Consider the following 13,027-nt stretch of genomic DNA (forward strand, 5'->3'; position numbering starts at 1 on the left):
GAAGGGACTGGAGCATCTCACCCATGAGAAAAAGTTGAGACAGCTGGGAATGTTCAATCTGGAGAAGAGGAGGCTCAGGGCAGCTCTCACCAATGTGTACTAATACCTGAAGGGAGGGACTACCTCCTTTTTTTTTTGTTACAGCCCTGAGTGTGTATTAAAGTTTTTTGTACGTTTCTCAATGTAGAATTTGATCGCCATGAAATCCAGATATATGAGGAGGTAGCCAAAATGCCTCCTTTTCAGAGGAAAACCCTGGTCTTGATTGGGGCCCAAGGAGTGGGGCGAAGGAGTTTGAAGAACAGGTTTATTGTGCTGAATCCTACTAGATTTGGAACTACAGTGCCATGTAAGTTCTCAGCATTCCTATCTTAACATCATCCTTTGATTAACTGGAAAGTATGTGATGTTTATCCTTGTGATTCAGTGTTGGAGTCATTTTGTCAGAGCATAAAAATTGTGGAGAGTGGGAAAACACTTCCTGTTTTCAGAAAACTGAACTAACATATGACCATGAAAACATTTGTAACTAGCACTTAAATGGTGCTGATGCTGCAGAATAGCAGTTTTTGTCTGTGCAGTATTTCAATCTGGGTTTCCTCAGTGTCAGTCACCATCCATTACTGAGGTCATTCCATAAGTTCCCAGTAGCCTTCTGTAATGAACGGCCAGTGGAATTTCTCAGGTCTACCTTTTAGTTTTCCACCTGTGGACTAGGCATTATAAATTGTTGCTTTAGTTTAGAAATGTAGGGAAAAGCAGCAAACTTCCAATAAAACTGAAGTGTTTGTGATCTCCAAGATTTGCATAACAGTATTTTAATATATCTAGCCTTAACACACAATCTTTTATTTTTTCCCCCTATAAATAGCAGAAAAAAAACTTATTTTACCTGAAGCATGTTTTCTTGCCTTTCTTTCAGATGCTTTGCTCATTAACCTTTTTTTTTTCAACTCCTCCCTCCTGTTTGGCTGCTGACCAGAGAAGCCCACTCTAGCTACATTATTATTCTCCTGACATGTGCTTTTCAGAATTTCAAAAACAGTCTGTTCTCTTCTGTTTCCAGTGGGCAAGAAATAGATCTGATAATAATGGGAGGAGGGACAGGTCTGAAAGATGAATTGTACGAGATGAGAGAACCAGTCTCTCTCTCTCATTTGGTGAATCTCTATCATCAAAACTGGTCAGGGCACTTAAAATTGGTTGATGGGCCTGATTACAAGGTTGACTTCTCAGTGTTACCTTTAAAAAGAAATCTTCTCTTGGGAATTCCATTTTATATTGGCAAAATAGTAAGAGGCTTTTTACTGCTTCTAAAATTCTTACTCTATTTCAAAAAAGCCTTCAGAATTACTTATTTCTCTAAAATGCTATATAGATGCTTGAATATATGTAAGTAATGCAGCACAGTTGTTGAACATTCTTCAAAGACATAAAAGTAAACTTTCCCCAATCTGATAGTCTAATCATGCACATGCAATACCCAGTTTATTTTATATAGAACCTTTTTTTCTCCTTCAGATTTTAAGTGGGAGAATCAGTAAACTTAGTTGGTCTTTGATTAGAAGAAAATTCTCCAGGTTATTCATAAAGAGATTTGTGTAGGATGTGTTTTGGGAGGTGGGAAATGGATTGAGCTGACCCAGTGCTCTAGGGGAGAAGCATGTTCTTGGTGTTGAGTTCTGATCCAGCCCGTGGTGCTGTGGTTTTCTTCAGTGTGAATAACTGAACTGTTAAATCATCTCTTAGCTGTAAGATGTTAAAGCTTACTCTCCAAAATTAATTGCAAACTGATATGTGATTCTTTTTAATGTATTGTATTAACCACTACAGCTTTAATCTTTCAATAGAATCTTGACTAAAACTAGATGTTCTAGTAATATGTGTATTCTAAACAGCTTCAGATGATCGTTTTTTGCATTTGTGTTTTCTATAAGATTGAAGTGAATAGGAATTACTGGAAGGGAAAGATTGCTTTCCACTTGTCTCAACAAGTTGCACCAAATGATGATAGAAGTATTACCAAAGGGATGCACTGACTGTTAGGTTTAACATGTTCTAGAGTTCAAATCTAATTAAATATAAGTAGCAGGTACTTAATATGGGGATAGGGCAGCAAAGTCAATAATAATATGATCTTATATTTTATTTTACTTTTTTAAAATCTTATTTTTATTTTTTTGCCTAAGTAATGTCTATACTGCACAGTGTAGCCAATACCCAGGATAGCTGATAATGATTTACTCAAATACTGGCTTTAATCTTTCTGCAGAGAATTTGCCTTGCTTTAAAAGGAAAGTTGTCCTGGAAAGCAGCATTAGCTGGCTTCCACTAAGATTCTACTATGGTGGCTGGGCTGCTTCTGATATTTAAACTAACTTTCTTTATAGCTAGCCCATGTAATTCTACCCTGAAGAACAGGACAAATACAGAGGGCAAAGGTTTTGGGGGTGGGATGGGACAGATCTTGTTGTGCTCAGCTATTTTCAAAAGTACATTTGGCATTTGAGAGTTAAACTTCCATTTGATTTCCAAGTCACTTAAATAAGTATTTTATTAAGTGAATACTTAAAAAGATTGCATGAATGAGTATTTTATATAGTGTAAAGGAGTAGGCAAAGGAAACAGGCAAATGGGTGGGTAAGCACCATATAGGAAAAAATATAAATAAAGGGAACAGGAGGGGCTGTGCTCAGTTCTAAAATTTATCTAGAATGAAGAATAAACCTGTACATGGAGCAATTACAATTGTATAACAATGTGTATTATAGTCTCCCTACTTAATATGCAGTCCAGTTTCATATTTATATTCCAAATATAAAATGAAAACATTCAATTTATATTTTTAATTTTTGTTTAGTTACTTCACGGAAGCCAAGGGATGATGAAAAAGATGGGCAAGCATACAGATTTGTGTCACGAGCTGAAATGGAGATGGATATTAAAGCTGGCAGATACTTAGAGCATGGAGAGTATGAAGGAAATCTTTATGGCACCAAAATTGATTCCATCCTTGAAGTTGTTCAGACAGGAAGGACCTGCATCTTGGATGTAAATCCACAGGTATGTGATTTATAATGTTATTATTATAACAAGTGTGGGATTATAATGTTGAAGAGGTGAAGAGAGATGCCTTCAAATTTGAAGGCTTCTTATCTGGTTTCAAGGTTACAATTATCAGCTGGATTCCTGTGTTTGTGGCACTTACTTGGAATGGATTAGAAAGATGGAAAATACCCAACTTAAATTCTGCATGAAAGAGGAGTCTTGCAGAGTAATAAATAGTCTTTTTAGCCAAGGAAAGAATGATGCTGAGCATTTCAAAAGGAATGTAGGAATTTCCAAAATAGAAATAAGAATATTCACTTATGTATTGCTGCCCATCATCACAGATGAGTTTTGTGGTGTCCCTTAAGTAAGGGGGGAGATGTGGTGAGTCACTCTCAAACTTTGGTGGTTTTTAAATTTTTTTTTCTTTTTCTCTGCATCTAGGCTCTAAAAATACTGAGGACTTCAGAATTCATGCCCTATGTGGTGTTTATTGCTGCTCCAGAGTTAGAGACTTTGCGAGCTATGCACAAGGCTGTGGTAGATGCTGGAATTACAACCAAACTTCTCACTGTAAGCAGATCATTTCCTATTTAGTTTTCTTTGAACAAGATGTTCTTAGATCTTTTAAAAAAAATTTATCATTTATTTTAGGTGGAATTTGTTCTGAAACAAATGTCTTTAAGAAAAGTTAGGCAAGACTTTTGCTGATTACATAGTAGAAGTTAATCAAATACTATGTATAAAGGAGATTGCTTCTTTCTTAAAAATAGACCTCTTACAGAGAAGTGTTGATTACAAAAATTACTTGTAATGTGTACTTTGGGAACTGTCACCTTTGATTATTTGCAGCAAATGGTAGATATTTCATGGTTGCAATTGTTCTTTTATGCAGATGTCTTTCCTTGACTTTCCCATCTCCCTCCCCACCCAAATTTTTGTTCCTGTTTGTCAAATATGTGTGTGCTTTAAAAATGGAATCTATAATGCTTGGGAAAGATATTGCAGCTTGTGTCAAAAAAGGAAAAAGCAAACAAATCTCACTAACCAACAAACCATCAACCCCCTCCCCCCCAAAAAAAACCCACAAAAACCCCCAAGAATGCAGGTTGTCCTTGTTTTCACTGCTGCAGCATCATGTGCTGCACTGAGAGTGGCTGACAGCTGCCAGAATAAGAAGTGTTGAACAACTTCCCTGTTGTTCCTTGGATTTGTCATATAAAGTGAAGTGGCATGTTTTGTTCATTAGATCTTCCCTCCTTTTCTTAGACACTATGTGTAGCAGAGGGAAATAAGACGATTCCTCCAATGCAGCTAAGCATAAACACTCCGTGTGGGCATGAACTTTCCCAGCTTCAGGAGCAAAGGAAAAAAAGCCAGATTGAGCAGTTCAACTCCCCAACAGAAAAAAAGCTGTGTTTTCTGATGCCTCATAATGATAGTGCTGCAGCTTCATAGGAATATCTTGAATAAATGCTGACAGGGCACTCAAAGCTATAAAATGGGGTGGGGGGGGGGTTAGTATTTCCACTAAATTATTGTATAATTTTTAGTCATGGCTTCTAGTTATTATGCATTCTATTATCTCTGTGGATGCTCAGTCATCCCTCTTTCTTGCTCCAAATGAACCCTGAATTTTATGGTGCATATACAGGAAGGCAAGGTTTAAACTATCCAGACAAGTATAAAAATAATTTCCTGCACTTCCTAATATTTGATTCCCTAAGAGACATCTTTGGCTCTGTATTACTTCTTACAAATAATGGAGAGGGTCGTTAAATTTCAGATATGCATTTATGTGTTTTTATGGATTTTGCATTGCATCCCTGCACGTGTATATGGAGTATGATTTGCTATTTCATATTCTTGTGCTTCCTGAACAAATGAAAAACAAATGTCATTTAAAGTATTACAGTTTACTTGTTAGACCTGGCTGTATTATTTCTAGCATCCTAACCCATTCCATTACAAAAAGTCTGGCTCTTGGGTTCATACCTTTACTTGTTTCCTTCATTCACTGTGAAGGAAAGGCTATTGACAAACTTGGTTTTTCATTTTGGTTTTTATATTGACAGCAGTATAAGGACTTGAAAATATTGAAATAATTACTGTAAAGGGAGACAAATCTCAAAACTACTTCCAAAAAATTGCTGTTGCACAAAAATTGAGAGGAATTTTTAATGAATGTAGGCACTTTATAAAGGCTTCATCATGTAGGAATAAATTTGCATACTTTGCAGCTCAGGTCTGGACTACAGTAATGTTGCAGTAGTTTACAAATGAGGGACTGATGTCAGGTGAGCTAGGCTAAAATGTTGTCTCTAAGAGCCATAAGGTATTCTAGAGCTTTATTCTGCTAGAAATTGTCTTTCATTTCATCCTAATTTAAAATCTTGGGGGTTTTTTGATGTCTTCTATGGAAATAAAAGGGACACAAATATATTTACAAAACTGATTGACCCAGTCATTCCTAAAGCATTAATTTTATTCTGGTTGGATCATCAGTTGCCCTTACAAAGTGATTAACTACTCCCTGTGCACACCAGCCCAAGTTCACATGCTTCTATTGATTTTCTTCAAAATTGTAAGGTTGGCAAACATTTGCTTGCCATATTTAACATTATTGACACCACTCAGAACTTTCTCAGCCCTTGCAATGTATTTTAGCTCAATTTCTGTGTGAATGTATTATAAATGAACTTTCCTTATTTTTAAAATGTAGGTGGTATCTAGCTTTAAATAGTCAGTTGCAGTATGTACTGAAGGGATCTTCTCCTGCATCTCTAAGGATTTGCCAAGTCTTATCTTTAAATCTTTAGTAAGATTTAGATTCACTAATCCTTAAAAATCTCTTGCACAGGACACTGATCTGAAAAAAACAGTGGATGAGAGCGCGCGGATCCAGCGAGCGTACAACCACTACTTTGACCTGACCATTGTAAATGACAACCTGGACAAAGCCTTCGAGAAGCTGCAGACGGCCATCGAGAGACTGAGGCTGGAGCCCCAGTGGGTCCCCATCAGCTGGGTCTACTGAGTGCTCCAGAGGGAGCTGCAGTAACAAATAAAGTCAGCAGCAGCAAACGTGACATGTAGATACTGATGATAACCTACAGCACCTGTGCATTTTTACTCTGTGTATATTCAAAAGTACACTGTTCTGAATTTTTATAAAAATGTTGAAGAGAAAGTGTACTTAAATATGTAATTTATTTTAATTTTTCTAACTTTTTACAGATAACCTTTCTATTCATATCACATGAAGGAAATGCGTTTAAGCATTTTTCTATGTTTTGATTTAGTATCTTTGCCTTTTTCATCTAAGAAACTTTCATTCACTTCAACATTTACATCTTGGTCTTACATTTTCACTGTGATTAAAAAAGGATACTTGAAACAATTTTTGTAAAATTTGTTAATGTCAGTGTTTAACTGATCAAAAGTCTATAGCTCTTATTAGGAAGGAACACTAATTTCTTTGAGGTTTTTTTCTTCTTCAAAAAATAATAATTTCATGGGAGCAGAATTTTAAATAATCAAAGCAGTAACAAAAACACAGGTCCATTGCTCCAGCTGCTTTCAGCTTAATGTTGGTGCATTCCTGATGTTTCAAAAGTTCTTGATATCTCTTGATTTAGATAACTTTTGTGTAGATTCCCTTCTATCTGTCTCCTAAAATAACATAGAGCAATACCTTGCAAGCTGCTTATTATGCTTTCTTGGGAGCCAACCTGTTAGCCCATTACAGTTGAAGTACTGACATTAGAAAGTCATAGGCAAGGTAATTCAGTGCAATTTGAATAATGGTGAAGTAGCTTGAGAGAGAACCTGATAATGTGGAGCCTTGTAGGTGACACTTAATGTTTAGGACTATTTATTCACACTTGTGAAAACACATTGCTTAAAAAAAAGAAAAAAAAAAGACATTTTCTTTTCCTAGGACATTGTTCTGTATTTGTGTAGTGATCTGTGGCTTCATTTCCTGTGATGTCTAGCTGGGTTCTAAATTATCTTTTAAATATTTGTGTGTGATCAACTGCTGTATTTTGAGTGTTGTGTAATGGCATTTCTGTGCTTTTTCTTACATTGTTTTTAATTGCATTTTTTCATTAGATAGCTTGTGAATTGGAAGCTTACTGCTAAAAAGCAATGTTGTTTATAGGTTTTTTCGTTTACAGTGTATTTCCTTTTCAGTGACAATTCTCCCCTCAGTACACTCATTGATATAATTCATATTAGGTTAGGTTCAGGTTCATTGATCAAAACTTAAGCTGATGTAAATTAATGGGAACAGAAGGAGAATACAGCCTGTTGCTCAAATGAGCTCTTTTTGTGACCATGTTTTATATGACGTTGTCAGCTGTTGTATATAGTCACATTCACCATCACCTACTGGCTTAGGTGTCTAAACTGAAGTCATCTGTTTAATTCCTCTTCCATCTGGTGACAGGCACCTGGCTCTGGATTCCTTTTCAACACCAAAGTGTGACCCAGAATGCTATCAAAAGGCATCTTCCTCAGAGCTGTTTCTGGAGGAAGACAGGCTTAGGCACTGTAAAACAGCATTGCTTCCTGTGGCTCTCAAAAGACTTTTATGTGCACAAGGAAAAGAAAAAGTTGAGTGGATGCAGTAGAGGAAAACTGTTTGAAAAAACCTCAAAACACCCGTATGCAACAGATGGTTTTTACACAGCCTGTAAAGTTGGTTGTTGTGGGGGAAGAGGGACAGAGGAGGCTTGAAATCCCAGTGTGTGTGTGGAAAATGTTAGTTAAACTTGTGTGTAGCACAGGAGATCTTCCTGGCACTTAATACTGAGATTTCAAAATGTTTTTCAGAGGGAACATGAAATTCTCTAAGGAAAATTTGTACCACTGCTTTTTTATTGTTATGCTTTCCAGGATGTGTTTTCTCTGTTTTTTTGTTGTTTTTTTTTTTTTTTTTAAGTTTGGCAGAGCTCTCAGTTGTGGCACCAGCATGGGACTTGCAGTTTTCTTTCTCAGGAGACACATTCTGTGATCCTGTTGCTCAGAGGCTGCTTTGAGAAGTGGATGGAGTGTGGTGTGTAGCAGCAAATGACAGCAGGGCTGTTGCTTGGCTATTTCAGTGGTTTGCTTTTGGCACTGTGCTGAACATGGCTGAACTGTGTTTGTGTACTGTGTCATGGGAGTCCTCCATATGCTGTAAATAAGATAGGCTGTCTGGACAGATAAGATGCCTTCTCATTATGAGTTAGAAATATACCCTTCTTTCTGATGCCAAAAGTGGGCTGACTTCACTCTTCCCCAATGAATGGAATGAGAAGATTCTTCAGTTTACACACCTCAGTACTTCATATTGCAGACATCACTTATTTTCATCTTTTTTCTGTAAATTTACTGAACCAAACACATGAAACACAGCCACCAAGGTGTAGTCAGGAAAGCTTCTCTCTGCTCATTCTGTTTCCATCCCAGGGAGAATACTGTCAAAAGTCTCCCTAGTTAGCAATCTCCAGAATAGTCACATATTTGCTAAAGCCTAAAGCTTGAATGTTTGCTTCAGGTTCACTCTGTGGGTTTAAGTCAGGAGGTGGGGTATTGTGGCTGAGCTTTGGGTGGTGGTGGTGATGTAGATGGCAGTGAGCAATTCTGCAGTGCAGTTCTGAAGCAGTAAGAGAAGGTGACTTGCTTGGGTTGGCACAAAGATGGTGTGGAAGTATCTGCAGGTCTGATTTGGTTGTCTGTGTTCCAGGTTGGGGGGGGAAACAACCCAAACCCAAACACCACACCCTGTGCATCTGTGTGTTAAAGCTTGAGTGCTCACATTGGATTGTTTAATGGTGAGAGGGGGAGGGAGATTGCTTTGTTTCTTTGTGGTAGTTTTGGGTTTTGGCATAGTCAGATTTTCATCAGATACTTTGCTTAGTTTGTCCCCACCTGGTAGAATGACTGGAATGAGAAAAACAGTTACTATTTTTTAAAAGGGATGTTCTTGGAGGTTCTTGAAATGCTGGTGTTGTTTCAGTCACGTCCACAGCTGTGACAGTCCCTACCTGCCAGGGTGTGCTGCATCAGCTGTTGTACATTGTGCAATTAGGGGAGAAGACACTATGAGAGGCTCATTTTGAGCAAGCAAAAACATTTCATAAAACAGCTATTTGGAGCTTTTTGGGAGGAGTTAAAATAACTGGGATTTCATGTTATCTCATTCTGTACTAAACATTCATTTTCCAGACTCTAACAGGAAAACATTACATTGACTGTTAAAGAGTACAATAGGTGTGTCTGAGCGAGGTGAAGATGCTGCTAAATGTTTAAGATATGTGGTATGTATCACAAGATAAATATTTAAGTAGTTTAGGAAAAGTAAATTATCAAATAGTTGTCTGTGTATATGTATGTGGATGGTAAAACAAAAAATGCTCATGTTGGTTATCACATTACTAAGCTACCACGACTTAATCCAGAAATGTTACCTGCATGTGAGACTTTAGAACTGGTACACTTCTCTACCTGGTTTATTGTGTTTACTAATGTATATTTTTCTAAATATACAGATATTTCAATCTAAAAAAAAAAACTATATTTATCTGTAATTTCTATCTGTTTTGGACAGTGCATGAGGTGCTGTAAAATTCTGTACATATAGAGACTTATAGAAGAAACACTGTAGTTGCCCCGTGAATGAAAAGTTATACATAGAAGTACAGTCGGTATGCCAAGACCTCTAAGTTATTTCCCTGAATTCACCAAAAATTCACTTAAGTGTGCACCAGTCTCAACTCTCCTGTAAATACTGTGGTGCATTGTGTACCCAGGTGATGACCTTGCTGTCTCCAAGTGTTATAGCAGGTCTGCTTTAGGTTCTGCATCAAGATGCAGTCCAAGTTTAGTGGGATAATTATAATGGAATACATCATCTTGCATAGATTTATAAAGGTCTTTCAAAATGTTCTGCAAACCTTTGCAACAAAGATAAACATGGAGCAGAATCACAGATCTTCATAGGCAAGGAAAATCAAGTTCATAGCCAAGGCAGTATCTGTGACTTGTGCCGTGTTCTCGGCTCAGGGCAGCTCTGTGTACTTAGTTGTACAAAAGCTTTGTGGAGCAGGATGGCAGATCAGCTCATTGCTTTTGAATTTCTGTTTATATAAACGGTCACATCTTGGCTGAGCTCAAACTGTGACGTCGTTTTCTTTCATCCTCTCTACTCGCTGCATCTTCTAAAATCCTACCTAAGTGACTTGCTTACAAATTGCCTGCAGCTCAGCGCTCAGGAAGTCACCTGGGTTTGGGTTTGTTTTTTGAAGAGGGTGATTCAGCTAAGAAATAGGAAACTTCTTTCTCTTTGAAACACAGAAAATCCCTGGCTAGGTACCCCCTTGAGCCCAGTGGGCCTCTGCAATGCTCAAGGACCAGCGGACAGCGATCAAGCAGAGCGCTCCAGAGATCAGGAACTGGGTTCTTACCTGTGCTTACACATGAGCCAATCATGTGAACATAAACTCCCTTCACCTCTCCCATGGTTTCCCAGCCAGGCTTCCTGGAGGTTGTTGCTTCTCTGCTCCTACTGAACCTTGAGGCCGTGTCCCAGTGCATGGACAGTGCCTCCTGCAGCAGCTGCCCCGCTGCCCATTGTGCCTGTGGGGGCAGCTCTGGGATAACCAACAGCTGGGCTCTGTCCCATGTCCTGCACATCTGTACAGGCTCTTTGCTTCATGCGGGGTTCCCTGCCTCACCCAAAGTCCAAAGAGTTCAAGTACCACATGGTTATTGCCAAAATTCATGATGCTACTTTGCAGAAGTGGTGAGATGATTTTATTGGTGTCTGTGTAGTGGGTACTGGATCAAAGACTCGCAGTCTGCTGGGCCTCTTGCCTTAAATACCCCTCAGCTCCCAGCACCCTCCTCTCCCTGCAATAAAAACTTCTCCTGGGCCACTGAAAGGGGTTCTATCCTTAAGGCTACTTTAATTTACTTTCTCTGGTGGACTGTTGTGACTGACAGTGCTGAAGTGAAGTCCTGGCCCTTCCTTTTGTTTTCCCTGGGTTTCTTCTTTTTTGGCCTGTACTTCTTAGTTTTCACATATGTTTAACAGGCTTGCTAGTGGAAATTGTCTGGGATTCTCAACTTGTGTCGTATAGAGGAAATAGTAGTTAACAAAAACATCAGTATTTAGGACTTGTATAACTTACTGGTTTTAGGCCCAAGACAGATCCTAAAAATAAAAATAGAAAACACTTGTAAAATAATCAGTTTTGGTTATTTTTACAGGCAGCTTTGGCTTCTGATCGTATTAAAAGCGTGCTTGTGCCCACACACACAAACACCCATATATATACATATATAAATAAAACTTCGGGGTAAATGCTGCAAACAATTCAGGCAGTGTCTACTGAATTACCTGAGTTCTCTGCAGTGGGATCCTGTTCCACAGTTACATTGTCAGCTGCTGAATTCTCAGTTCATTTGCTGGTACTGTAGCTGGGATTTACTGGTACAGGCCTAAAAACAAACCCCAGCTTGGTGACGGCTGTGATGTAGCTTCACCTACAAATGGAATTTATTAGCAGGGGCTCAGCAATATTTATATTTTATAGAATAAGTGACACTTGAAGTAATTTTTTTCTTGGTATTTGGAACTGTTTCTTTTGCTCATTGGGTATGGAGTTCCTTTTGCTGCTAGGACAGTGGTCAGGTAACAGAGTTAAAGTAGTCCTGGAAACACTTTCTCCCATTTCGCCTCTTCCTTTTCATGTCAGTAGCTCCATGCTAATACTTTTCCATGCAATTCTGGTTGTTCCCATGGCTGAGCCAACTGTTGGTTACTCCACAAGCAGCCAACATTTACCTGAGTACAGCAGAGCCTCTTCCAAAAATCCCATCTCTCTGTTACCTGACTTCTCACATGATCCATAGCATAAAGCAAAATGAACAGTGCTGCTTTGTACAGGCAAAAAAAAGGTTTTGACTGATTTTTGTGGGTTTAGGTCTTGTACACAATTATGTGTGGAGATAACTCTTTAAATATATTGTTTCCCCCTAGGAAAATGCATGTTGAGCATCCCTTCCCCACTCCCCCTGTGTTGCCCATATGTAACATTTGTGCACTGTGGTGTAGGGAGGGGAACTGCTTCTGTGGGGCTTAAAACACAAGAAAGTTGCTGCTCTCCACCCTCACACCAGGCTAAGAACTGTAGGATCTTGGTTGTGTTTGGGTTTAAATGTGTATTAGTGCTCTCTCACCAGGCATTTCCTTACCTTGCTTTTCTCACAACTGGTTTTGCCAGTTGGAAGCTCTCATGGTTTTTTGTTTCGTGGGTTTTTTGTTTTTTTGTTTTTTTTTTTATTTCTACAGTATATTAAATTAACCTGGATTTGAATTTGTAAAACTTCCAAAACTGCTCTCCTGTAAAAAATAGTTTCTTTAGCTGAAAACTTCCTACAAGAAAAATCTTAACCTGAATTAGCTGAGTTTTTTAATATAAACCTGGAAATTATTTAGTACTTAATTGTTTGAATACAGTACTGTAGAGCAGGCCTAGGATATGGGACTTGTTAGCATTGTGACTTCATACTGATAAAGTCAGCTACTATGTGGGATGTTTTTAAATTGTGACTTGTTTTCTAAGACCCTCCCCCACCTTGTCTTTTTCACAGCTAATATTTTCACAATAAACACAGCCAAACATAAAAATGTTAATGTACAAATGATGAAATTCTGTTAATTCCCAACAAAATATTTTTGTATATAATAAAGATTTAATATTGAAAAAATGTAATTGGGTTTTTCTCTGATTTTTTTTTTTGTCATAGTCTGCATTTAAGCCACGTAAGGTATCAAGGACCAGTCTTTGAATCTGCCTTTTATCTTTGGATTTTGGTGCTCCACTTACATAAAAGCAGCTTTTCAGTTAGTCTTGTTTATCTCCCTGTTCATGAATGTGCCAAATCCCCACTCCATGCACAGGGAGACCCTGGGAATGTCGTCATTGCT

General features: G+C 38.1%; 1 protein-coding gene across 3 annotated transcripts in view; it reads left to right on the top strand.

The window, feature by feature from the left end:
- Positions 1-12,812, top strand: part of PALS2 (protein associated with LIN7 2, MAGUK p55 family member) — a 58,993-nt gene extending 46,181 nt beyond the window's left edge. For all 3 annotated transcript variants that reach the window (XM_059480119.1, XM_059480111.1, XM_059480129.1), the window contains exons 9-12: positions 188-349; positions 2,861-3,063; positions 3,493-3,621; positions 5,909-12,812. In XM_059480119.1, coding sequence (XP_059336102.1) covers positions 188-349; positions 2,861-3,063; positions 3,493-3,621; positions 5,909-6,085 — 671 coding nt within the window. In that variant the 3' untranslated portion in view covers positions 6,086-12,812. The remainder of the gene's footprint in view (positions 1-187; positions 350-2,860; positions 3,064-3,492; positions 3,622-5,908) is intronic.
- The last annotated feature ends 215 nt before the right edge of the window (positions 12,813-13,027 follow it).

The sequence above is a fragment of the Ammospiza nelsoni genome, chromosome 1 (assembly GCF_027579445.1).
Source record: "Ammospiza nelsoni isolate bAmmNel1 chromosome 1, bAmmNel1.pri, whole genome shotgun sequence".
Taxonomy (NCBI): domain Eukaryota; kingdom Metazoa; phylum Chordata; class Aves; order Passeriformes; family Passerellidae; genus Ammospiza; species Ammospiza nelsoni.